Source organism: Myotis brandtii, unplaced genomic scaffold, assembly GCF_000412655.1.
Source record: "Myotis brandtii unplaced genomic scaffold, ASM41265v1 scaffold107, whole genome shotgun sequence".
Classification (NCBI taxonomy): Eukaryota; Metazoa; Chordata; class Mammalia; order Chiroptera; family Vespertilionidae; genus Myotis; species Myotis brandtii.
Window position 1 is genome coordinate 1,316,673 of NW_005353629.1, and position 26,789 is coordinate 1,343,461.

Here is a 26,789-nt window from a genome sequence, read left to right on the forward strand (position 1 = left end):
GATGGGTGGATGGATGGATGGGTCATAGCTCCGCTCGCTTCCCTGCGCCCCGGCGCACGCCCTGCAGCTGGGCGGGGGCTGAGGTTCACACTCCGGCCAGGTGGTGGGGGGCGTCTGGTGGAGGGAGTGGGGAGAATTTGAATTTGACCAGGTGTTTCAGGATCCCCCCCACCCCCCACCCCCGAGTGAGCAAAACACAGAGCTGAGACGGGTCCGGGGCTGCCCCTACCCTGGGGCCACCGGAGTGGGCGTTAGTGCGGGGTGCTGGAGCGACGCTTCTTGGTCCGGGCGTGGAGTTTCCTCTGCTAAACGGCGGGCAGGATTCGTCTCCCCAGAGTTATTCACTCAGACTGCCCCCTGCCCCCGAGAGCCACCCATGGGGGTGTGGGCGGATGGTGCCGGGCGCGAGGCGGGGGGTCGGGTCGGTGGTGGGCGGAGGAGTTGGGATGGCGCCCAGGGGAGAGGGTCGGGTGGTGGTGGTGGGACTGGGAGAGGCTGGATGTCACTTTGGCCCCGGCGAGGACTGCCCACGCTCATGCCCAGCCTGGGGCCTCCTGTGTCCTGGGCCCGGGAACCCTGCGACCCAGGACGAGGTCCGCCTGGAGAGGAAGGTGGGACAGTGGGAGGACTGGGGAGACATCTAGCAAAACATGGGGAGCTCCGGGGGAGACCGGGGTGCACGGAGGACCTGCTGGGAAAGGGAGCTGCCGATCCATCCGAGGCTTCCAGGCCCCGAGGGTGGGATGGGGCCCCGCAGGGGGAGCCCGCCCGGCTCCGGAGCAGCTTGACTTCGGCTGCAGGGCCTGTTGCCTCCCAGCAGGGAGAAGGGTCCCAGCTCTGCCCACGCCTGGAGTGACCGAGCTATGAATCTGGGGTTGGTAGCTATGACCTAGCAGCGGTTCTCAACCTGTGGGTCGCGACCCCTTTGGCGGTCGAACGAACCTTTCACAGGGGTCGCCTAAGACCATCCTGCATATCAGGTATTTACATGATTCATAACAGTAGCAACATTACAGTTATGAAGTAGCAACGAAAATAATTTTCTGGTTGGGTCACAACATGAGGAACTGTATTTAAAGGGCCAGAAGGTTGAGAACCACTGAAGGTGTATTTGTGGGCAAAGAATCATGCAGAGGAGCGCATCTCCCTGCCGGCCCTGTTCCAACACACAGTCTGGGAGGTCCCTGGCTCTTTACCATGGAAACGGCTCTCAGCGTGCGTTCCTTCGGGATAGACTTGATGGCGTTTCCAGCTTTTATGTGTCAGAGCAGGAATGCGGGGTGTTGTGTTTGCTCCGTGACAGGGGCTGGAGAATGGGGCGAAGCAGCGCAGGAGGCTTCTGTTCCCAAGATTCCTGCTCTTCGCTGGAGGCTGGAGGGCAGGGCGCGGTGCAGGGCGCTGCCCCGTGCAGGGTGGGGGGTAGCGGGGTGCGGCCAGGCAAGAAGATGCCTGCAAACCCAGAGATAGCATCAGCTCCCGGATAGGAGACTCAGTTAGGGTGGCTTTGGAAATAATTTCCTAAAGGTTAGATTAAACGGTATCGCTGGAGATTTTGCAATGGTAATCGTGGAGCGCGCATACGGAACACTCTCCTGTGAAACTCCAGTTTAGAAACACCTCCAATCTCTGTCCAGTGGGGTAAATTAAGACCCCCTCTGACCACACCATGTCTCTGTTTCCCTTTGACTCATCCGGCCACCAACTTTTCAGCCTGATATGTTGGCATCACCCTTGAGAAGCACAGTTTTCATTTTATAGAGACCTTAATGGGGCTCGCAAAACAGTCCCGTGTTTGAAGTGAGCTCTTCAAAGCGAATCTCCAGCACAGCCCTGAGACTCCATCTCAGCCTCCCACCAGCTCTGTCCCGGGTGGAGGAGTCTTTCCACGTGCACTTGTCTCCTGTGTCTGCGCCCTTTCACCTTTGTAACCTGTGACAGTTCCCCATGACCCCCTCGTCCTCACACACAAAGAAAAGAAGGAAAAAGGAAAGGGGAGATTCCTAGCGTAACAGAAATTGTTAGGGGTGGTGAAAACTGATTCGCACCAGTTCAGTTGCTGAGATGTCTCTACCCCGTTACAAATACTAAGATTCTTTTAAATATGTGCTCAGTATTGTCCACCGTATAAAACCTGCCTTGGGAATTGCATTGTTATCTATTATATATTAGAAATAGTATGTAATTGGACGCAGTTAACCTACCTTTTTGCTAAAATGGCTCTAATTCAAAAGGAATTAAAAGTGGTGTTGTTTTATAGCAGGGGTCCTCAAACTACGGCCCGCGGGCCACATGCAAATACAAATATTGTATTTGTTCCTGTTTTGTTTTTTTACTTCAAAATAAGATATGTGCAGTGTGCATAGGAATTTGTTCATAGTTTTTTTTTTTTAAACTATAGTCCGGCCCTCCAACGGTCTGAGGGACAGTGAACTGGCCCCCTGTTTAAAAAGTTTGAGGACCCCTGTAATTTATAGCATACCATGCTTTCCCCTGGGACTATATGAATTCTGCCCGAAACCTATGTTGACAAATTGGCATTCCACCTTTTCAGATTTTATAGCATTAATTAAAGAGAATGTGTCATGTGGCTCCTTTAGCAGAAAGACTTTTTTTGTTGTTCTTGATAACAATGAACATAGTCATCTTTTTAAAATAAAAATGGGTATAATACTTCCTGTTATTTTTTGCCTTGGTGAAAAAAGCTTAAGGCAAATAAAGGAAGTAAATGAGAACTAGTTTATGTTAAAGCCACGATCGTAAGGAAGTCAAAGTTTTAGGATATATTTAGATGGATGTATTTAGATCAGCGCATTATCCGCTACCTTTTCAAAAGGAGATTGTTGCTGTTCACACTGAGCTACAGCCCGATCCTGAATCACCTTCTGAATCACTCATGCCTCTAAGCCCATGCACATTTCTGGGCTCTGTTGTAATTCCCTTGGCACTGGGTATTCCATATATGGCACCTGACTTGTGGTTAATCATCCTTTTCATGTAACTGGAATCCCATCTTACCCAGAGTTTGTTAGAAGGAAATTTAGTGGAACCATCTCAGCCCTGAGAATACTCAGGTAAAATTTACAGGTTACCTTTGAGACGTTAAGAATTTGAAAGACGATATTTCCACTTTGCAGAAGGCGGGGTACACAGAAAAAATTATGAATTTAAAATTCCTAACTATGATGCTCAGTCAAGACAATGTCTTTATTTTTAAGACATCCCATAAATTTCAGTTCCTTAAGCTTCTTTTTCCTTCATGAAAAAGGGTGTTCTTTTAGAAGCCCACCTTGTACATTCACTGTAAAACTGAACAGCATGCAAAAGTGAAGCGATCTCAAATAGCATCTTTAGTCTTCAATCTCCTTTTGGCATTAGATTTTTCTATCAGTATTTAATGATTTGTATGATAAGCTTTGTATCATACGATTAATAAAATTGGGCAGTACCGTAATATGAACCAAGGCAATTTATTTTCCCAGACTACAGTAGATAATACTTTATATTATCATTTTTTAAAATTTAAATTGCTATATTTTGATTTAAAGTTGTTTGCAACTCTAGGTTATATAAATCAGATATTTAACGTTGTCCTGAAGGGTTCTCATGAAAAGAGAGATTTTGTAACTCCAATAGCCAATCCATAATTGACCAATCTGTAAAAAAGTCTTTTTGAACGTTGCAGTTTTTATTGGGCACTCTTTTATATAAAAGTTATTTTAAAAATATCTTTAAAGGTCAGTACTTCACCATTGCTAATCTGATTATGCCTTAACATTTTTTTTACTTTATTTTCAACAGCATATCCAGTCCCCACACATATAGTATCAAATCACTTTTACTTTCAAGAAGCAAGAAATAACTGAAGTCTATATATGAATTTCAGCCCTCTAAAAATGATATGAATGAATTAATTGCATATTCTTTCTAATGAGGTACTATACAACAATGAAAATGAACTACTGCTGTATACTCAGCATGCATAACTTTCACAAACATAGTTTGAGCAAAGAAACCCAGTGTCCACAACAAGCATGTGGCTGCATATATTTAAAAGCCCAAAATTGGCAAAATACACCTGTATCTTCTTGGGGAGGAAAGGAAATGCAATTGGAAAGAGGCCTTGATGATAACAGTAATGTTTTATTTCATAACAATGAAGGTGGATGTTCTAGTTTTCATTTTATTATTTTAAAAAATACCTATTTATGCTATGTGTAGTCTTCTGTATTTATGTTTTAGAAAGAACATTAAAAAATAAACAAGCAATAGAGAGAATGAACAAAGCCAAAGGTTCTTTGAAAATATAAACCTTGCTATGATTGAGCAAGTAAAAAATAGGGAGGCACAAATCCAACAGTATTAAGAATAAAAAGGAAGCATACTTATCAAGAGGAGAAATGTTTTAAAAAATAGATACTAACATTAATAGATTATTCCAATTAATTTGAAAACAGAGTTGGGCAATTTCTTACAAAATTCCAATTGCCAAAATTGACGCAAGGGGGTATACAGAATCTAAATAGACTTAGAACCATTAAAGGCATTGGATTAGGAGCCAAACACACGCCTTTACTCATATCCATCAGGGCCAGGCCTGTGATAGGTGAATTCTTCCATAGTTACATGGAACAGGTAATTTGTACCTGATATAAGTTATTTCAGAGAACAGAAAAAAGTTACCTCATTTTATGAGGATTGTATGAAGTTGAAAAGTAGTAGCTTGATCTTATTTATGGACATATACTTAAAATACTAAAATAATAGCAGGAAATGGAACTAATAATGTCTTAAAGATTATCATGTCCTATAAGGTTTATCACAGGAGTGCAAAGATGGTTTCACATTAGAAAATCTATTATTGGATTTTAACATAGTAATATATCCAGAGAGAGAAGAACATATGTTCATTTCAAAATAAGTGGATAGCTAATTCTGAGCAAGCTAGGGATATAAGGGAATAACCCTTCTTAATATAATGAAGCCTACTTAAAATGAATGAATGTGTGAATGAAAGGAAAAGAGAAATACTCAAAATTAATGGTGAAATGCTAAAAACATTCTCTTTAAAGTTAGAAACAAACCCATGTTGGTCACTATAACTGTCTTTATTCAGCAATCTACTGGAGGTACTCACAAGCACACATTAAGATAAAAATCTAATTGCTATTTTACCTGCTGTAGGATTAGCTTCATGGGAGATCCAACACTATCTTGACAAACTACTAGAGCTAATAAAAGTAAGCAAGTTTTCTGGATAAAAAATCTAAAAGGATTTTGATCAGCTGATCATGAAAAAATTGTGGAAGAGTAGAAAGCTGAATAAAACTAACCAGATGACAGGGATTGAGGTCACCATAACTAATACCATGTTTATTTTGGTCTTTGGGTCCCTTGCATTTCCTCAAGAATTAATGTTGACTTGTTCCAATAAATAAATTAATTAATTAATAAAATAAAGCTATTTGGGATTTTGATGGAGATTGCATTGCATCTATAGATGCAATTTGGGACTATGTCTTCTGATGTATGAAGATGACATATCTGTTTTGAAGGGCATTGTTTGCTTGTGGTTTCAGATATTTTTTACTGCTAGCGTACAGGAATGCCATTGACTCGTGTATTTTGGTCTATGTTCTGCAAACTTGCTCAACTCATTTATTATTAATATTATTTTTGGGTGGACTTCTTAGGATTTCCTATGTACAAGGTCATATCATCTGCAGATAGAGATGAGTTTACTTCTTTTCCAATCTGGATGCCTTTAGTTGGTTTTTTCTGTGATTCCCTGGCTGGCAGAGCTCCAGGCGGTGCTGAATGGAGGGGGGGAGAGCAGGCGTCAGATTGCCCCTCAGGTCAGAGGGAAGCAGCCCTCCCTGGAGTGTGATGGTAGCTGTAGGTCTTCCGTAGATGCCCTCGCTCCTGTTGAACAAGGTCCCTTTTATTCCCAGTTTGTTCATTATAAATGGGTGTCGAATTTTGTCAAGTGCTTGTTTTACATCTGTTGAGATGATCATGTAGTTTTATTGTTTTTTAAAAAAATACTTTATTGAGGTAAGATTTACATACACAAAGCTGTACATGTTTAATGGTACAACCTGGTGAGTTAGATAAGTATAAATCTGTGACATCATCGCCACCGTCTGTGCCATAAACATATCCATTACACTCACAAGTTTCCTCCCACCCTCATTATTATTATTTTAACATTAAGTGTACAGTACAGCATTGTTAACTATAAGCACTGTGCTATACACATCTCTAGAACTTACTTACGTTGCGTAACTAAAACCTTGTTCTTTATTCTGTATCTTATTCATGCAACCTTTTTTTTTTTTTTTAATTCTAGGTCTTCAGTTTTGCTTGTGAAGCCTGCAAAAAGGTGATATTTCAGACACCTTCTACACTAGAGGCAGACAAAATGCTGGGCAGAGGTGAGCAATTTCAAAATGGTGTTTTTAGAACAGAAACGAGGTTTGCCTACCCTGGAAAGAGCAGCTTGCCCAATCTGTGCTTTGTGGAATTAGCCTGCATATTTGTAATTAGAGACAAGTCAAGATAATTTAAATATATGTTTCTGCTCTTTATACCTGCACTGAATTTGAGGTGAGTGCTAAGGTTCCAAGCCCTGTTTCTGTGGTCATTCAGGCTTTGAGGGTCTAACAATTACATGAAGACTTACATGTAGAAAGCCCTGCATCGCTGTAGGACTGCAGCCCTGGAGAAGGACAGGTAAGGTGCTGAGCGATCAGGGCAGGGTTATCAATGCTGGGGCTGCCTCCGGGAGCATGGCAAGGGGAGCCACTCCATTCAACACAGAACTTAGCCCTTTGCAAACTGAGGAGTTAGGGAGCCTCAGACGTTCCCAGCATCAGGGAAGCTCGGCCCAGGCCGACTTTCTTCGTGGTACAGGGAATATTGGAGGAAAGTGTCATGATAGGTTTTTAAAAAAATATATTTTATTGATTTCAGAGAGGAAAGGAGAGGGAGAGAGAGATAGAAACATCAATGATGAGAGAAGCATTGATCAGCTGCCTCCTGCACAGCCCATACTGGGGATCGAGCCTGCAACCCAGGCATGTGCCCTGACCAGGAATCAAACTGTGACCTCCTGGTTCATAGGTCGATGCTCAACCACTGAGGCATGCCAGCCAGACATGTCATGATGCCTTAAAAAAAGATATAGCTCTTCCCAGAGATACCAAATAGTTTTTCAACAAAGTGCACCATTTCTGGTTATAGTGCCTCATTTACTTTTATTAAACAAACTAGAGGCCCGGTGCATGAATTCGTGCACCAGTGGGGTCCCTCGTCCTGGCCTGCAGGATCCAGCCGAAACCAGCTCTCTGACATCCCCCTAGGGGTCAAATGCAGGAGTTTGGCCAGCTGGGGAGGGGCCGTGGGAGAGCCTTAGGGCATGTCTGACCCATCTCACTCAGTCCTGATGGGCCGGACCCCAGCAGCAAACTAACCTACTGGTCTGAGCGTCTGCCCTCTGGTGGTAAGTGCACATCATAGCGAGCGGTTGAGCGGCCTTAGCATATCGTTAGCATATTATGCTTTAATTGGTTGAACGGATGACCAGACACTTAGCATGTTAAGCTTTTATTATATAGGATGTCACTGTTATTCCTATGGAGATAAAGAAAGGAGCTACTGTAGAGAGTGGCCAGGGGTGTTCCTCTTGGGAAAGAGACCGGAGCTTGTAGTGCTAAAAATGCGAAGAAGAGAAAAAGAGGTCATTGCTCCTAAAGATGGGCACTTCTTTCTGACTGAACGCTCCCCCCTGACTGGGATGAGAGAGAACAGGATGCATGGGCAGCGTGGGTTCTCTGCGAGGTTCCCACTTCAGTGAGTACTCGTTTACCAGCGTGGTTCTGTGAAGGCAGCCAGTTGAAGAATGGGGTGGATTTGATATTTTGATATAAGTATCAAAACACTTAAAGTGATACTTATATTTGCTTACTCTTTATTAGAGGGCAACATTTCCAGAGAAAGAAGATCCCATGTGGCCTTTTGGTGGGGAGTTTTGCAAAACTATGAACACAGAGAGGACTGTGAGCTCTGGGGGTGGGGGAGGGTGATGGAGGGGGGCTGAGGGGAGTGTCACAGAGAGGTGCCCGTGGGAAGAATTCGAAGGTAAAGTTGACTGTTTTCCTTACTTGACTGTTTTCCTAACTCATACACTGCCTGGCTGGCTGTGTAGGCTGAAGACTGTCGTAAAAGACTCATAGTCAAGTGAGCGTCTGTTTATTGATTCAGGTGTGTGGGGGCGTGTAGCTCAGCTTTGTCATGACTGCAGTACACACACCTCTTTCATAGGAAGATCCCTTTCCTAGCCTCTGAGAAGCACAGGAAATCTTAAAGCCCCCTCCTTCATACAAATATCCAATCAGGACAGTTTTTTTAGCTGAAAGAAAATTATCCTTTCAAAAATACACATGTAAAGAGACTGCTTAAGATATTTGTTACATGCACAGTGATTGGTCTATTTCTGCCTCCTGGTTTTGAAGATGACTGTAGAAGTCATTTTGCCACATTTTTTTCTGTTTGCATGCATTTCTCCTTTACAACATGGACATTTTTACTCGCAGTGAATTTGGGCGAGTGCCTCAGGTCTGCGGACCTCATCCAGTCCAGCGACCCTGTCTTCAGAGTTCTCCGTGACGGGTCCGTCTACACGGCCAGTGCTGTTGTGTTATCTGATGAGAGGAGATCATTCACCATTTGGCTTTCCGACACGAAGAAACAGACACAAAAGGAGATTAATGTGCTCCTGGAGCCTCAGAAAAAGGTATGGAAAGTGCATTGATATTTTCAGGCACGTCTTTCTTTTCATTTAAATATACATAGTTTTTAAATCGCAAAGAGGACCAAAGAATACATAGGATTTTTTTTCCTCTCCTTTTTCCTTATCTTGTGTGTGCTTTCCCTTCCCCTCTCCCCTTTCTTAGCACTGCTAAAACCGGGATTTTGCTTTGTGGAATCTAAATGACACCTCCTCTGTGAAGACTTTTTCCACTGCTAAAGCCCAAGTAATTGCTTTTGTGAGCCGGTGGGAATTTGGGTTACCCTCTATTGCAACATTTTGAGTTATTTATTAAAAATATTTTTATTAATTTCAGAGAGGAAGGCAGAGGGAGAGAGAGATAGAAACATCAATGATGAGAGAGAATCATTGAACAACTGCCTCCTGCATACCCGCATTGGGGATCGAGCCCACAACCCGGGCATGTGCCCTGACTGAGAATTGAACCGTGACCTCCTGGTTCCTAGGTTGACGCTCAACCACTGAGCAATGCCGGCCAGGCAACATTCAGTTTTTTATTAGTGCAAACAATTTACCTGCGGCTGTTTGAGGGCATGAACTGACCCCCTTTTTGCTGATAGTGTTGGTAGTACCTGACCCATCCGTAGCCAGTAGTGTATGTGACATTAATGCTAAACGCAGTGGTTCTCAGTGACTATGAGGCTGGCTTCCAGCACCCACGGTGGTTCTGACGTTAGGTAGGATGGAAGCCTGGAGCATGATAAGTAGGAAAAGTGTATGCATGGCCTGGCATTGGCCCCCGCCTAGGGGATCCCTCACTGCCGTTCTAGTGCACAGCCTGAGGAATGGAGTGGTCACAGAAAGGATGAAAGGTTTAGACTGGATTACGACTCATCCATGTGAAGTGTGTTAGTGATAAAGTTAATTTAAGTATCGGCTTCGCACTTTAATAAGTGTTTAATAAAATTAATTAGTTAATTCTCAGGAAATAAAAGGTCTTCTTTGCTGTACACGAAATGAGAAGGAAATCACTGTAACATCCCATGGAACTCTTTGCAGTGATGGAAATCCCATGGAACCCTCTGCCACGGCAGCCCAACACTAATGGCTGCCGAGCAGTGGGCATGTGGCGTGTAACCGAAGGATGGACTTTTATATTCTACTTACTTCTAATTAATTTACACTTAAATAGTCACATATGGCTACGGCAGGGCAGATGGAGGGGTCAGGCAAGGAGGTATATTCTTTTTCTTTTGCTCTGGTTCGCCCGAGAGTATGAGGTTTTAGCAGAAAGAACAAGTAAGAGCTGCACAGGAACTAAGGGAGCCTCAGCCGGTTTGGCTCAGTGGATAGAGTGTCAGCCTGTGGACTGAAGGGTTCCAGGTTTGATTCCAGCCAAGGGCACAGACCTGGGTTGTGGGCTCGATCCCCAGTGGGGGGCGTGCAGGAGGCAGCTGATCAATGATTCTCTCTCATCATTGATGTTTCTATCTCTCTATCCCTCTCTCTTCCTCTCTAAAATCAATAAAAATATATTTAAAAAGAACTAGGGAGACAGTGATGCTTCTGCTAACTGGAGCGGTGGTCAGTGTTAGGAAGGTCTGCACCAGGAGATTCTCTAGTGTATGAAACCTTTACCATCTGCATACACTCTCTCTGACCCTCCTAAGGAAAAGGCCTTCTTATCTGGCCTTTAGCTTCTGTGTGGAAATTCTTGAAACTGACCCTCCAGGGAGGTGTCAGGTGGATGGGCTGTTTGTTATCTTAGCGCAAAGTGGGTTGTGATGCTTTTGTTTATTAATTTTCTTTCTCTAAATGCAGGTCCTGAGGAAAAGACACGCTAAGGAAACGGTGCTCCGGCGAGCCAAGAGGCGGTGGGCGCCCATCCCCTGCTCCATGCAAGAGAATTCCTTGGGCCCTTTCCCTCTGTTTCTTCAACAGGTAAGTTTTGCATTCCTTCTGACTGGGCATGTTTTAATTCCAAAAGCCTGTTTTATTCAAATTTAATAACGCTTTAAATGTTTAAAAAAAAACAGGTTTGATTGAAGATATTAATAAAGCCATGAAGTGTAATAAAAGTGAGTAAAGTGAGAAAAAAATCAATAAAATCTATAATAATAAAAGCATAATATGCTAATTAGACTGGACAGCCGAACGACCTTCCGGACGTCATTCTGGGCGTCCTTCCAGATGAAGCTGCTGTGGAGGAGGCCGAGGCAGAGGCAGTCAGGGGTGATCAAGCAGGCAGGCGAGCAGTTAGGGGCGATCAGGCAGGCAGGAAGAGTGGTTAGGGGTGATTAGGCAGGAAGGCAGGCGAACAGTTAGAGGCGATCTTTTCACGTGGCCATGCTTAAAAGCAAGGGAGACAGAGAAATGTCTTTCTTTAGGGCAGCTTTGTTTTTGGCCATCACTTCTAATGCAGTTTTACAAAGATTTTTTGGGGGGAATATTATTTTTTTAATTAAACTTATTGGAGTGGCATTGTTTAATAAAATTATATAGGTTTCAAATATACAATTATATGATACATCATCGGCATATTTCATTGTGTTCCATTATTTTTTGATTATTTTCATTTTAAAAAATTCATTGAATTTAATGGGTGATATCTATACTAATAAAAGGGTAATATGCTAATTAGACTGGATCAACCGGATGTCTTCCAGATGTCCGAAGTCCTCCTGGCGGACATCGAAGCCATGATGGCGGGGGCCAAGGCAGAGGCGGTTAGGGGTGAGCAGGCCGGCAGGGGAGCAAGCAGTTAGGGGTGCGATCAGGCCGGCGGGGGAGCAGTTAGTGGCGAAATCAGGCAGGCAGGCAGAGGCAGTTAGGGGTGATCAGGCTGGCAGGGGAGCAGTTAGGGGCATCAGGCCAGCAAGCAGAGGTGGTAACGGGCAATCAGACTGGCAGGGGAACAGTTAAGGGCGATCAGGTCAGCAGGGGAACAGGCCAGCAGGCAGAGGCAGTTAGGGGCGATCAGGCAGGCAGACAGAGTGGTTATGGGCGATCAGGCAGACAGGCAGGTGAGCAGTTAGGAGCCAGCAGTCCCGGATTGGAGAGGGTGCAGGCCGGGCTGAGGGAGACCGCCCCCCCATCCCCCGTGCATGAATTTCGTGCACCGGGCCTTTAGTTGATTAATAAAATCAAATGTACAGTTCTATAATACATCATCTGCAAATTGTATTGTGTGTTCACTACCCAAACTCAAGTCTTCTGTTACCATTTATCCCCTCTTTACCCTCCTCTCCCCATCCCCTTTATCTCTGGTCATCCACTATCCACATTGTCTGTGTCTATGTGGTATTTATTTATTTATTTGTTTGCTTAATCCCTTCATCTTTTTACCCAGCCCCCCAAACACCTTTTTAGCTGTCAGTCTGTTCTCTGTATCCATGAGTCTGTTTCTGTTGTGTTTGTTAGTTTATTAGATTCTACATATGAGTGAAATCACAGGGTACTTGTCTTTCTCTGACTGGCTTATTTCACTTAGCATAATACTCTCCAGGTCCATCCATGCCACTGCAGAAGGTAAGATTTCCTTCTTTTTTTATGGCTGAGTAGTTATTTTATTGTGTAAATGTACCACAGGGTTTTAGGTAAGATTTCCTTCTTTTTTTTATGGCTGAGTAGTATTTTATTGTGTAAATGTACCACAGGGTTTTTTTTTCCCCCCAAAGAGAAGAAGGAAGAGAGAGGGAGAGAAAGCGAAACATTGGTTGTTTGCCTCCCCACGGGGAATCAAACACGTAACCTGGGTATGTGCCCTGACTGGGAATCAAACTTGACACCTTTTGGTGCACAGGACTATGCTCCAACCAACTGAGCCACACCGGCCGGCCAGGACAAGGACAGCTTTTTTATCCACTCATCTACTAAGTAGACATTAAGGGATACTAGCACCCTCTGAGATGCTGTCATCCTCAGCTTCCGTCTTTGCACCACGCATCCAACCCACTGGCCAATCCTGTTGGCTGTATCTTCAAATTATATCCAGAATCTAACCACTTGTCACCACCTCTGCTGCTGCTGTGCTAGCCTAGCAAACTATCACTCTCCCCTGAATTATTGCAGTAACTTTTAAATGGTCTTCTTGTATCTTCCTTATGCATCTATCCAAGTCTAGTTTTAACAATTATCAAGTATTATCTTTTAAAAATATAAATCAGATATTATCTCTTTATCTGACTCCAAGAAAAAGTCCCCTATTATTACTTCATTCCCCTCCACCTCCTTCTCCTTCCCCAGTTCCTGCAGCCACAGTGGCCTTGTTGCTGCTCCTTGAACACCCGGGCACAATCCCACCCTGTCCTGTTGCACTTCCTGTTCCCTCCACCAAGAAGTCTTCCCTGTTTATTCTCACAGCTCATTCTTTCCATTTTTGTCACTTCCCCTCCTAAGGGACATTCCAATTGGCATTCCCTTCACCATACATGAGAGTCCCAGGTTGCCTCACTCTTGCCAACAATCGGTATTACTCTTCTTTTCTATCTTTGCCAAATCACAAAATATAAAATTATGCCTATTGCTTGTAATTAGATTTTCTTTGGTTTCTGTTTGTGTTGAACATTGTTTTCATTGAATTTGAGCAGTTAAAAAAAATCTTTTGCCAAATGCTTTTACTGCTTTGTTTGTTGATGAAGTGACAAGTGATTGTTTTAGTAAAGTCGTCTCTTTAAAATAACAATGTAAACACATAAGCTGCATTTTTAAAGCACTAGCATTTTAACAGAATTTAACTTTTTACATCTACCTTTTTCTTTTTAGGTTCAGTCCGATGCAGCGCAGAACTATACCGTCTTCTATTCAATAAGTGGACGTGGAGTTGACCAAGAACCTTTGAATTTGTTTTTCATAGAAAAAGACACTGGAAATCTGTATTGTACTCGGCCAGTGGATCGTGAAGAATATGATGTTTTTGATGTAGGAGTTTTATTGATATACGTGACTTTAAATGGTTAAACTATGTTTCTTCTGATACTCTACTCTTTCCTGTCTTCTTGCATTCTCTTCTTAGAGGGCATGAAAGTAAAGAGATAAATTATGCAATATTTTGGAATACTTTCTACTTTTTATGTCAACTTCTGTTGTTGATCAAAATGAAGCAAACAGCTTTAATTGTATTTGAATGTAAATTCCAGTAAGTTCCCAGGAGTTGTTTTTGCTCAGGAGATACAGCCCTCTCTCTGGTCGGGGTACAGCTTCCTCTCTCCGGGACATGGCCATGGTCTTTCCTCTTCTGCTCTAACCACTTCTCTTGTCTTCCTTCCACTTGTATGCTCGCTGATCATGTCTGAGTACTAGCTACGAAAGCAAAAGTCAGAGACTAAACCCCAACAAGGTTAATAAGCCAGCATTCTGATATGGATGAGCTTACAGTCCCTGGGGAATAACTCAGACAGTTTTCAGTGGGGTAAGTGCTGTGGGGTCATGTGGTCATCCATGCGGTACAGGGACTATGATTCCCCATAAAAAAAAAAGTGATATTCTTCCTAGAAGAAGCAAGAGATCTGGGTGAACAAATGTGACTGATGTCCACCACATGACATTTCTTAGTTTTTGGTTAAAAAATGATCAACTCAGTGTTGTAATCACATCCTAATCGAAATACATTCTATTTGGCATTATAATGCCTTTAATTACATAGCAACACAGAAACTGGTCTATGGATTTTGTTAGAAAAACTCTTAAAATATGTGATCTCTGAGGTAAAACAGTACAAGGGCGTGGTAGTGTCAAGACTGGAAACCACTGCTTTATGTGGGTGAAGTAGGGATTTTTCCCATTCTCCTGAGTTTGTCTTCTCCAGCACAGCTTTCTGATTATGGAGTGAATACAGACTATAACCCAAGCCTCTTATTCACCTTTAACTTCTCAGTCTAATCTACATGACTTCACTGTACTCTGAAACTTTATTTGAAGTGTAGACATTTCTACCAAATGCTGGGTGGTCTTCATTTAAAGCGTTTCTCCATTGGACACTTTGATGATTAAAAAAGCACCGAATAGAGATTAAGTGGTTTATTCTTGAGAATATTTGTAAGGAAAGCAGTGGACAGAGTGTAGTGTCCTCTCTCGCTAGAATCTTCTATCAACGGGCACTGACCTCGCTTCTCCTGTTTCCCAGCTCATTGCCTATGCGTCAACTGCAGACGGGTACTCGGCCGACTTACCTCTCCCGCTGCCCATCCGAGTGGAGGATGAGAATGACAACCACCCCGTTTTCACGGAGCAAGTTTATAAGTTTGAAGTTCCAGAAAGTAGTAGACTCGGTAAGGCGATATTTTTGGGGGGGACTTTTTTGTGAGTGTTTTCGTTGGCCATTTGTATTATTCTTTTGTGAAATGTATGTTCGTTTCCTTTGTTCTTTCCTTTCCTCTGGTGTCTGTATGTTACCTAATTATTTATTAATCTACTTAAACTTGTTCTTTCCATATTAAGGATATTAACTTGTCACTTTGCAAATATTTTCTCAGTCAGTTGTTTCTTTTCAATTTTATTAAAGCTCCTTTATGCTGTAGAATAGTTCAGGTCTTTCATTTAGTTAAATCTATCCATATTAGGCCTAGAATAGCCTTTTCCCTTCAGACTTTAAGGTACATTTAAGAGTAAAATATATTTTGTTAAATATGTTTGTGTACATTTTTTGAGATATCGAGTTTTTTATATTTAAGGCCAATCATCCCAAGATGATATTGAACCAGTATCTATTCACAGAATATATTTAATCCCATCAAACACAAATAATGAGTATCTTAGAGGATATTATAGGAGTTTTTTTGTGTTAACAATATGATACCAATTACTTCTAAAGGCAGATGACAAGTTATTCAAGCTATGTACCGTACTTGGTTTATATACTTTATTTCATCTTATCATTATGTGGGTTTATCAATATTCTTACCTCCAAACAGAGGACATGCAGGACAGAAAGTACAATAAAACTAAAACCAATAGAGATATTGTTATTAGGTTTTATTTAGGGAGGTGTTGAATGACAGCCACTGGTGATACCGTTTTTTAAAGCTCTCATTTCTACTGTTTCTTCTCTTAAAACTACGACCTTATTATTTCCACCATCATTGTTAAAACTCGAAAAGTGCAGATACTCCTAAGCATACTTAACAATGCTGGAAACGAAACACTCTTTTTTTTACATCAGGTACCACCGTGGGGGTGGTTTGTGCCACAGACAGAGACGAGCCCGACACGATGCACACGCGCCTGAAGTACAGCATTTTGGAGCAGACGCCCCGGTCGCCCGGGCCCCAAGCCTCTATTCACCTTTAACTTCTCAGTCTAATCTACATGACTTCACTGTACTCTGAAACTTTATTTGAAGTGTAGACATTTCTACCAAATGCTGGGTGGTCTTTATTTAAAGCGTTTCTCCATTGGACACTTCGATGATTAAAAAAGCACCGAATAGAAATTAAGTGGTTTATTCTTGAGAATATTTGTAAGGAAGGCAGTGGACAGAGTGTAGTGTCCTCTCTCGTTAGAATCTTCTATCAACGGGCACTGACCTCGCTTCTCCTGTTTCCCAGCTCATTGCCTATGCGTCAACTGCAGACGGGTACTCGGCCGACTTACCTCTCCCGCTGCCCATCCGAGTGGAGGATGAGAATGACAACCACCCCGTTTTCACGGAGCAAGTTTATAAGTTTGAAGTTCCAGAAAGTAGTAGACTCGGTAAGGCGATATTTTTGGGGGGGACTTTTTTGTGAGTGTTTTCGTTGGCCATTTGTATTATTCTTTTGTGAAATGTATGTTCGTTTCCTTTGTTCTTTCCTTTCCTCTGGTGTCTGTATGTTACCTAATTATTTATTAATCTACTTAAAAGTGTTCTTTCCATATTAAGGATATTAACTTGTCACTTTGCAAATATTTTCTCAGTCAGTTGTTTCTTTTCAATTTTATTAAAGCTCCTTTATGCTGTAGAATAGTTCAGGTCTTTCATTTAGTTAAATCTATCCATATTAGGCCTAGAATAGCCTTTTCCCTTCAGACTTTAAGGTACATTTAAGAGTAAAATATATTTTGTTAAATATGTTTGTGTACATTTTTTGAGATATCGAGTTTTTTATATTTAAGGCCAATCATCCCAAGATGATATTGAACCAGTATCTATTCACAGAATATATTTAATCCCATCAAACACAAATAATGAGTATCTTAGAGGATATTATAGGAGTTTTTTTGTGTTAACAATATGATACCAATTACTTCTAAAGGCAGATGACAAGTTATTCAAGCTATGTACCGTACTTGGTTTATATACTTTATTTCATCTTATCATTATGTGGGTTTATCAATATTCTTACCTCCAAACAGAGGACATGCAGGACAGAATGTACAATAAAACTAAAATCAATAGAGATATTGTTATTAGGTTTTATTTAGGGAGGTGTTGAATGACAGCCACTGGTGATACCGTTTTTTAAAGCTCTCATTTCTACTGTTTCTTCTCTTAAAACTACGACCTTATTATTTCCACCATCATTGTTAAAACTCGAAAAGTGCAGATACTCCTAAGCATACTTAACAATGCTGGAAACGAAACACTCTTTTTTTTACATCAGGTACCACCGTGGGGGTGGTTTGTGCCACAGACAGAGACGAGCCCGACACGATGCACACGCGCCTGAAGTACAGCATTTTGGAGCAGACGCCCCGGTCGCCCGGGCTCTTCGCTGTGCATCCCGCCACCGGCGCCATCACCATGGTGGCGCAGTATCTGGACAGAGAGGTAGCCTCCTCACTCTGCGGGATGTCTCTCTACCAGGGGCGGAGGCCCCTCTTCTTCCCCATCACTGTACTTGGCTCTTCCTTGGATTGAGTTCTAATTTTATTTTATTTCGGAATAAGATAGTAAGAATTCCTGGCCGTGTTACCTGTGTTATATATGACTTCTATTTCTTGAAGTAAGAGAAGCCATAAGGAATAGAAATACAGAACAACTGGTATTTAGAAGGTGTGAGAGAAAAATATATTTTTTATGAAAGTTATGATTATCAGTATTTTTTTCTTGTGTGTGTCTAGTGGGTTCTAGCTCAGAAAAGGATTCAGTTCTTGGAAAGGACAATTTGTTTTTGTTTAACTCATGAGGATAGCCCATACCCTGATCCCTATCCAGTTATAGATATTTTTTTTCTTTTTTTAAATTTGATTGTTGAAAATGTTATGTGCTTTTTATCCAGAAAGGATTAGTTGAGGTAAGGTTTATTAAAAATATGCAACACTATTTGGAAAACAGTAATAGCATATTGTGAGATATATATATATATACATATATATATATATAGTACTTTATATTCAAATTCTTTATGCATAATTTTATTTGATTTTTATAATTTCCTGTTTGATTAGACAGGTGTTACATTCAACCTGTAAGGAGAAATGTGACAGTTGGAAAGATTGATTGACTTGATTTTGTTAGCCTATATCTAACTAGGTCAACAAAATCATTATTGACTGAGCTGATTAATCAACTTCATATGTAAAAATAGCTTTATTGGAACACTTACATGCTTCCCACTGCAACTAGAATAACATAAATATAAGGATCGATATGACTGGGAGAGATATTAAAAAGAAGACATCAATGTGATATGACACCAGAGAAAAAGGGAGGGATAGTGAGAACTTTTAAAAAGGAATCAAAAGTAGAACAGAGGTTTCATTAATTTTTTTTAATGCATTTGTGGGGCTAGAGATTTTATGTGATAAAGCACATAATGGTAATAATAAATGGGAAAATTTGAAGGGAACAATATGAACATATTTTTGTGTCTGTGTAATATGTAGAGATGATGTGATAATTAAGTGAAAACAAGGATTTTTCCTCATGTTTCAGATTGAAAAATGAGACCCAGAAAAGATAATTTAAGGATACGAAGTTTATAAGATACAGCTTTGGGGGTGGGAGGAGGGGTCAAACCCAGGTCTGCTTGCCTGATCAAAAGAATAATCTAACAGGATTGTGTGGGGAATAACACGGGAAATAAAGAAATGAACAAGAGAGGTGAAGACAGGGTGCATTTAGAGGAAGGAGAAACAGGCTCGCGGAATCCCGGAACCTCTGGGTGGAGCATTTGGGTGGGAATGTTGATTAGTGTGGAGGGAGATAAGTAAAAGGCACCTGGAGATGAGACAGAGGGAAATAGAAAAAGAAGAAAACTTAACATAATCAGTGGCTGAAGAATAGTTAGAGAGGAGAGAAAGGCAGCAGAGACGGCTGCGTCACAAACTAACGACTCCATTTCATCTTCCACACACCGTCTGTGAAACTTCATTCCCGGAAGTCACCGTGATTTCCTAATTGCCGAGGCCAACTTGCCTTAAGTCTCTGTCTGTTGCCAATTACTGAAACTCTCATTCCTTCTCATTTCTTGTTTTTCTCCTGCTTCTTTGGTCTTTTGTGTTTGGTATCCTTTGCGTAGTCTTCTTTCCCCTTTATATCCTCAGCTGTTGAAATGCTATTGCTCCTTATATCCTCAAATCTTCTCATATTCTACCTCTTCTAGATATCTGATTCCTACCATAATTTCAACCACCATCTACACACTGGTGATTCCCAGATTGGTACTTGGGCTATGATCTCTCCCTTAAGTATGGGCCCCATACCAAAGTGGCTTCTGGACCTCTCTCCTTCGATCTCCCAGAGGCATGTAAAATTCTGGATATGCCAAAGAAAACTCATTGTTTTTGCCCCTCCTTGCGAGCTTGCTAGTATTCACTTCCTCAGAGAATGCCTCTTCTTCTGAATTTTCTGTATGGGTTGGTGATACCCATGTCTGCCTATCTATCCAAGTAGGACACCTGTGCATCATTGTCAATCCTTCTTTCCCTCTGCACTTGTATCCAGAATCTGCTCTAATTCTGACTCCCACCTAACTTCCCTATCACCTTTATCCTCTGTCCTCACTGCTACTGCCTCAGATTAGGACCACGCGTGTTAGACTAGTTTAGGAGTTCTTTCACTGGTTTCTTTGGCTTCCAGATCAGCTTACTCGAAACTTTGCTCAACTTCCTTCAATAATATTCTTTCAAAAAACTCAAAATGCTTTTAAATTGTGCTACCTCTGTGACTTCAAGCAAACCTTTCTCTACCACCTGCCATGTAAAGCATACGTCTACCGTTACAGCGGTCGGCTCCTAGAGGGTCTATAGGGCACTGGGCTTTTTACTGTGAGGAAGATGGGAAGCTACTGGAGCAGTGGTTCTCAACCTTCCTAATGCCGTGACCCTTTAATACAGTTCCTCATGTTGTGGTGACCCCCAACCATAAAATTATTTTCGTTGCTACTTCATAACTGTAATTTTGCTACTGTTATGAATCGTAATGTAAATATCTGATATGCAGGATGTATTTTCATTGTTACAAATTGAACATAATTAAAGCATAGTGATTAATCACAAAAACAATATGTAATTATATATGTGTTTTCCGATGGTCTTAGGCGACCCCTGTGAAAGGGTCTCAATCACAATATATTTTAAAACATAAGTCTAAATTCTTAGTATAACTCTTTATAATTTAACCTCTGCTTACCTTTTCAGCGTTATCCCTGTCTACCAAGTTCTTAGAGTACATGCAAATGTGGAAATAAAAGCATGAATACACACAAATAGAAGAGTATACAATTAAAATTTAATTTATAAATCTAAATAAAGTTGTAAAAAACTAATTAAATATTTGCTTTGTTTTAAGGTTGTAGACAAGTACAAATTGATAATGAAAGTACAAGATATGGATGGTCAGTTTTTTGGATTGGTGGGCACATCGACTTGTCTGATAACAGTAGCAGATTCAAATGACAATTCACCTGTTTTCAAACAAAGTACTGTAAGTATATTTCCAAAATCTATCCCTGTCTGTTGGCATTTGTTATTTGATCTGAATTAATAAATATTTATCATGCCTTGAAATATATATGCTTATTTTTTAATAAAATTAAATAGTAGATACATAAATCTCTTATTTGTTCATAGTATTATTTATATTACTGACCTCTTGTTAAAGATCTTAACAGTCTTCATTTGTGATGAAATTCTTTTCATTCAAAAGATGTCTTCATGAAACAATACTATTTGAGATTCATAGTTTTAAAATAATCTAGGGAAAAATTATAAGAACAAATACTTTTGGGGTAGAAGATATATTTTACTTTTTTTGTAAATGTTTTCTTTATACAATATTTTTAATGAGTCCTTTCCATTTCAGTATGAAGCATCAGTAGAGGAAAATACATACAACATGGAAATCTTACGACTGCCTGTAGAAGATAAGGATTTAGTGAACAGTGCCAATTGGAGAGCCAATTTTACTATTTTGAAGGGCAATGAAAACGGGCATTTCAAAATCACCACAGACAAAGAAACTAACGAAGGCGTTCTGTGTGTTGTAAAGGTACAGTCATAACAGATAATGGACAACTTGGCAAGTTAAATTTTATAAACTAATGGTTTAATCAACTAAATAGTTTCAGTTGAGGGAACGTAGTCCCTTTAGTCCTGCTGTTCCCATCGAATGCCCGCCTTTCTTCTATAATTTATTTGCCTGTTATTAGTCACCTAATTTATTCTTGAACATGCTCAAGATTAAGGATCTCCATACCTCAATGGGCAGCTTATTCCATATGTAGAGAGCTCTGATTCCCAGAAGTCTTTACTGTGCTGTGCCTACGTTACTCTCCTTATATCCCACGTCTGTGACCTGCGTTTTGTTGTTGCTAACCCTACACAGAACAGGTACCATTCTATTGAAAAAGCCATTATGTCCACTTGAGCCTTACCTTCTCTAAGATAAACATCCCCAATGCCCCTTAACTGTTCATCCCATGAAACATTATCAGTAAAAAGTGAATAATCATGATCTCCCCCTCCTTAGTAGCTATTCAATATAATAATGAAAATGAAAGCATTGGATAAACTATAGGCTATTATTAATACATTTATAAATATTAACACGATCTATCTATAATTTTTCATAAAAAGATGACTTTCGTCTTTAAAGAAAAGATAACTTTTCTGGAACCGTCAAGCATGATTTAGCTGAGTCCTGGGGAGCTTCCCATCTCAGTGTTTGTTTGCTTGTTTGCTTCTGTGGCAGCAGCAGCAGCAGCAGCAGCAGCAGCAACAGCGCATGTGGGCTTGAGTGAGGAAACTATTGTTCTGTGTCCCTCTCAACACAGAGGACATTTCACTTCAGTACAACACTTGCTTTCTAGGGAATTGTTAGTATCTCAATGCAGAATTAAGCTATTTTTTTTAACAATTTATTTCAATTGATGAAACAAAAAGACACCACCTGGTGGAAGAGAACTCATGCTTTTTTTCATTAATCATTGATTTCATCCCAGCAGATTTCTGATCTCACAGAGTTTTAAGCCACTAAGATAATAGCCGACTGAAGCCTTGAAAAATGACGTAAAAGATGTGAGGCTTTTGCTTTATGTAGCAGGTGGCTCTGGCTGGAATAACTGCACCTCCTCCCGGGCAGCAGCTGTCGCCTCAATTTCCATCTCCTTCTCGTTGTCAGCAGGTGCTCCGCCTGTCAGCACGCTCATCCCAACACATGTAATTTGTGAGATGGCGTTCATTAGCAACAAATCAACAGATAGTAACTCATGGTCCCTCTTGACTCTCTAGTTTCTGGGCTAGACATAAAAATCAAAAGCATTTTACCTGCATTTTGTGGATTTTAAGATTCCGAAATTTTCTTGACTTCTTAATGGACTCATGATGTTAGTTTCACAGTCTAATACCTAGGTGTGGGGAAAGGTTTGAAACAAAGATGTTACTCATGAGTTTTGACTTTGTTCCATGTTCAGCCAGGATTTTTTTTTTTTTTTTTACTTTTTCACTGAATTTTTTAGGGGGACATCCTATATAATAAAAGGCTAGTATGCAAATTGTCCCCTCGGGCGGGAGTTCGACCAACTGGGAGTTCAACCAGGGGGTGGGGTCAGCTGGCCAGCCTCCTACGTGCCCGCCCCCCAGCCGGCCTGGCCCAATCGGCCCTGATCTGGGCGGGCCAGCTGGACCCCACCCGTGCACGAATTCGTGCACCGGGCCTCTAATTGGGTAATAAAATTATATAGGTTTCATGGGTACAATTCTATGATACATCATCTATATATTGTATTGTATGAGTCTCCTTCCATCCCCCTTTTCTCAGCTACATCCCTCCAACTCCCTTCCCCTCTGGCGATCACTATGTTGTGGGCCGTGTCTATGAGTTTGTTTTTTTCTTAATCTCTTCACCCAGCCCTGCAACCCCCATCCCCTCTGACAGCTGTCAGTCTGTTCTCTGTACCTATGAGTCTGTTTCTATTTTGTTAGTTTATTTTGTTCATTAGTTTCCACATATGAGTGAAATCATATGGTTCTTGTATTTCTCTGTCAGCCAGGATTATTTTGATAAATTGAAGAGAATCAAAGAGAAAGTGTTTCAACTTTTTGTGTAGAATAGTGTGCTATGCGTTTTGCTTGATTTGTTATCTGAAAATCAATTCTAGTCAGAGGATTGATTTAAAAAATTTGAGAGGCTAGCGAACCAGTTAAGCAGCATAGAGTAGCCGAGCAAGTATAGTGTGGCGATTAAGGAAATGAACCCAAGCCAGACCGCCTGGCTTCAAACTCCCGCTCAGCTGAGAATCTCCGAGCCGTGGGAAAATCAGTTCAACTCCTCTCATCCACTTTCTTGATCTGAAAAACAGGATGATTATAATAATAGCACCATTAAGCATGTCTTGTTTCTCTTACTCAACTTCGTTCTCACAGTGAGAGTTTCTTGGGATAAACTACAGACAGTGCCAAAGTACAATTAATTCTCAAATTGTCAGAACATAATTTTCATAAAAACAGTGAGCGTGGGTAAAAGTTCTACTTAGCTTTTAATGAAGGAACCAGCAAAAAGACAGCAGATGCCTAAGAAGAAGGGAGACCCAGGATGGGTTTTGAGAAAAGGAAAAGCTGAAAGAGGATTGCTCAGTTATATGCCTGATAGAAATGATATTCGTGTCTTAAAACATGTATTTGGAATATCTTTGCTATCAGAGAGAAAATACGAGTATTGAACCTTTTCAATTTTGCTTAAGTCGACATCTAATTTATAAGAACTGTAAAGTATATGGGCCCTAATCAATAGTAAATAGTAAGTCAAACAAGGTTCTCTTCTTTAGAGTCAGATGGCCGGTACGCTGGGCTGTTAGTGCACTAACGCAGGGCCATACAAAACTGCCATTTTTTTTTTTTTGCATTATCTCGAGGTTCAGAATAATATTTTTAGTGAGAATGAAGCATGCAAGTATTTAAAGAATTGCTTTTTCATAACTCTGTAAGCACCTGCAGGAACTTTGGGACCCCTCTGGCTAAAGGCCTAGTGAGTAATTCCTTCCTCTTTAGCAAAGGGTAAAAGTCAATATTGACTAACCTGGACCCTGGAGAACAGGCGGCACTGTTTGTGTTGACACAAGTTCCCATGCTGCTTGAAATACCAGGTGTGTTGTACACTCAGCCTGAGTACATGCGTTTCTTTTTAAAGCCACTAGATTATGAAGAAAACCAGAAAGTGGTCCTGGAAATTGGGGTGAGCAACGAAGCCCCTTTTACTAGAGACTTGGCGCTCAGGACACCCACCAACAGAGCTGTGGTCACGGTCCACGTGAGGAACCAGGACGAAGGGCCCGAATGCAAGCCTGCCGCCCAGTATGTGCGGATTAAAGAGAACTCAGCCGTGGGGTCCAGGATGAATGGCTACAAGGCCTATGACCCCGAAACCAAGAGTAGCAGCGGGATAAGGTACAAGGACATCTATACCCACGTACTGACATGCAGTTGAAGCCATTGAGACAGTCACTTACTTTAATACATTTTAGACTGCGATTTTAATATGTTTTTTATTAACAGGTACAAAAAGTTGCACGATCCTAACGGGTGGATCGCCATTGATGAAATTTCGGGGTCGATCCAAACTTCCAAAATTCTGGACAGGGAGGCCGCAACCCCCAGGAATGACTTTTACAACGTCACAGTCCTGGCAATAGACCAAGGTAGATAAAAACGCCTTCATCTGGTATTTACTGAAAGAACTTGAGGATAATGCGACTTTTCTCGTGCAGAATTATTCCTGTGATAAGTAGGCTGAGTTCTTGGAAATGCCTTTACAGACTCTGTTCCTGTTTCTCTTGGCCACGTAACAAGGTGAAGGCACTTGGAACAGGAGCCGTGTCTTGTACCATCGTGCCTCCCGCATGGCGGGCCTTAAAGGCTGACAGACCATGTTAGGGGACAAAGGTGCGACTGAGGTCTAGGGCTGATGAAGGGGTCTCCCCAGGCTCTCCTAGAACTCTTCACGTCACTTTAACTGTGTGTTTTTTAAATTTGTCTTTATTTTTGGAAGTATTATAGATGTCCCGCTGTTTTCCCCATTGACCCCTTTCTCCCTACTTCCATCCCTTCCCCAGGCCTCCCCCCCACTATTGTCTGCGTCCATGAACTATGCATCTATGCATATAAGCTCTTTGGTTAATCTCCTCCCCAACCCCCTTCCCTCTGAGAATCCTCAGTCTGTGGCAAGCTTCCCTGTCTCTGGATCTATCTTGTTCCTCAGTTTACCTTGTTCATTAGACTCCACATACGCATGAGGTCATATGATGCTTGTCTTTCTCTGACTGGCTATTTCAGTTAGCATGCTACTCTCCAGGTCCCTCCATGCTGTCTCAAAGGGTAAGAGATCCTTATTTTTTATTTTTTTTATTTTTTTACAGCTGCAAGGGATTCCATGGTATAAATGTAACTTTAAATTGAGACGTCCAATAGCTCAGCTGACTTTTAGGTCAAAATGATTCTTTCTTTGAATTCTGTTTCTTAAAGTAACCCAGAACTTCTCAGCCCTGGTTTTATCTTCAAATAATTTGTGACACTTAAAAAAAATATCAAGGTATAGACACCACCTCAGACCGATTGAACCACAGTCCCTGGTTTGGGATCCTGGACATCATCTATTTAAACAATGCTGCCTCAGTGGTTTTAATGTGTTCTGGGATTGGAATACTTTTCTGTAGTTATGTCACTACTCAGTTACACCTGTACCAGAAGGGAACCAAGGAAATGGAGTTGAAATTCAGACATTTATTTTTATTGTTTGGTAATAACTTTGGTAAAAGTTTATTGGCAGTTGTATCTGATATTATCAACAGTAGTACTCATGATTGGCAGGTTTCATTTATCCATATACCAGAGACCGGATGCACGAAATTCATGCAAGAGTGGGCCTTCCTTCCCCCGGCTGCTGGCACTGGCCTCCCTCTGGCACCCGGGACCTGGGCTGGCTTCTCTCCAGCCGCCCGCAGGCAGCCGGGACCCGGGCTTCCCTCTAGCCCCAGCTTTGTCCGGAAGGATCTCCTATCTAATTAGCATATTACCCTTTTATTATATAGAACTAGAAGCCTGGTGCACAAAAATTTGTGCACTCGGAGGGGGGTAGGGGGGTCCCCCAGCCCGGCCTGTGCCCTCTCGCAGTCTGGGACCCCTTGGGAGATAACGACCTGCTGGCTTAGGCCTGCTCCTGGGTGGCAGAGGGCAGGCCCAATCCCTAAATGCAACCCCTGGTCAGGCTCAGAGCAGGGCCAATTGGGGAGTTGGGGCGCCGCCCCGTCATGCACAGAGCAGGGCGGATCGGGAGGTTGCGATGCCACCCTCAGTCACGCTCAGGGTAGGGCCGATTGGGGGGTTGGGGCACCGCCCCCTGTCACACTCAAGGCAGGGTCAATGGGGAGGTTGCGGCGCCACCCCCTGTCACGCACAGAGCAGGGCCAATCAGGGTGTTGGGGTGCTGCCCCTGTCACTCACAGAGCACGGCCCATCAGGGGGTTGGGGCGCTGCCCCCTGTCACGCACAGAGCAGGGCCAATCAGGGTGTTGGGGTGCTGCCCCTGTCACTCACAGAGCACGGCCCATCAGGGGGTTGGGGCGCTGCCCCCTGTCACGCACAGAGCAGGGCCAATCAGGGGCTTGGG

The 26,789-nt window shown here is 41.9% G+C and overlaps 1 protein-coding gene across 1 annotated transcript in view; it reads left to right on the forward strand.

The window, feature by feature from the left end:
• Positions 1-26,789, forward strand: part of DSC3 (desmocollin 3) — a 51,749-nt gene that overhangs the window by 9,161 nt on the left and 15,799 nt on the right. Inside the window, exons 2-11 of the mRNA XM_005857083.2 lie at positions 6,347-6,431; positions 8,592-8,791; positions 10,589-10,708; positions 13,532-13,687; positions 14,892-15,036; positions 17,347-17,513; positions 20,478-20,612; positions 20,991-21,176; positions 24,315-24,571; positions 24,680-24,822. Coding sequence (XP_005857145.1) covers positions 6,347-6,431; positions 8,592-8,791; positions 10,589-10,708; positions 13,532-13,687; positions 14,892-15,036; positions 17,347-17,513; positions 20,478-20,612; positions 20,991-21,176; positions 24,315-24,571; positions 24,680-24,822 — 1,594 coding nt within the window. The remainder of the gene's footprint in view (positions 1-6,346; positions 6,432-8,591; positions 8,792-10,588; positions 10,709-13,531; positions 13,688-14,891; positions 15,037-17,346; positions 17,514-20,477; positions 20,613-20,990; positions 21,177-24,314; positions 24,572-24,679; positions 24,823-26,789) is intronic.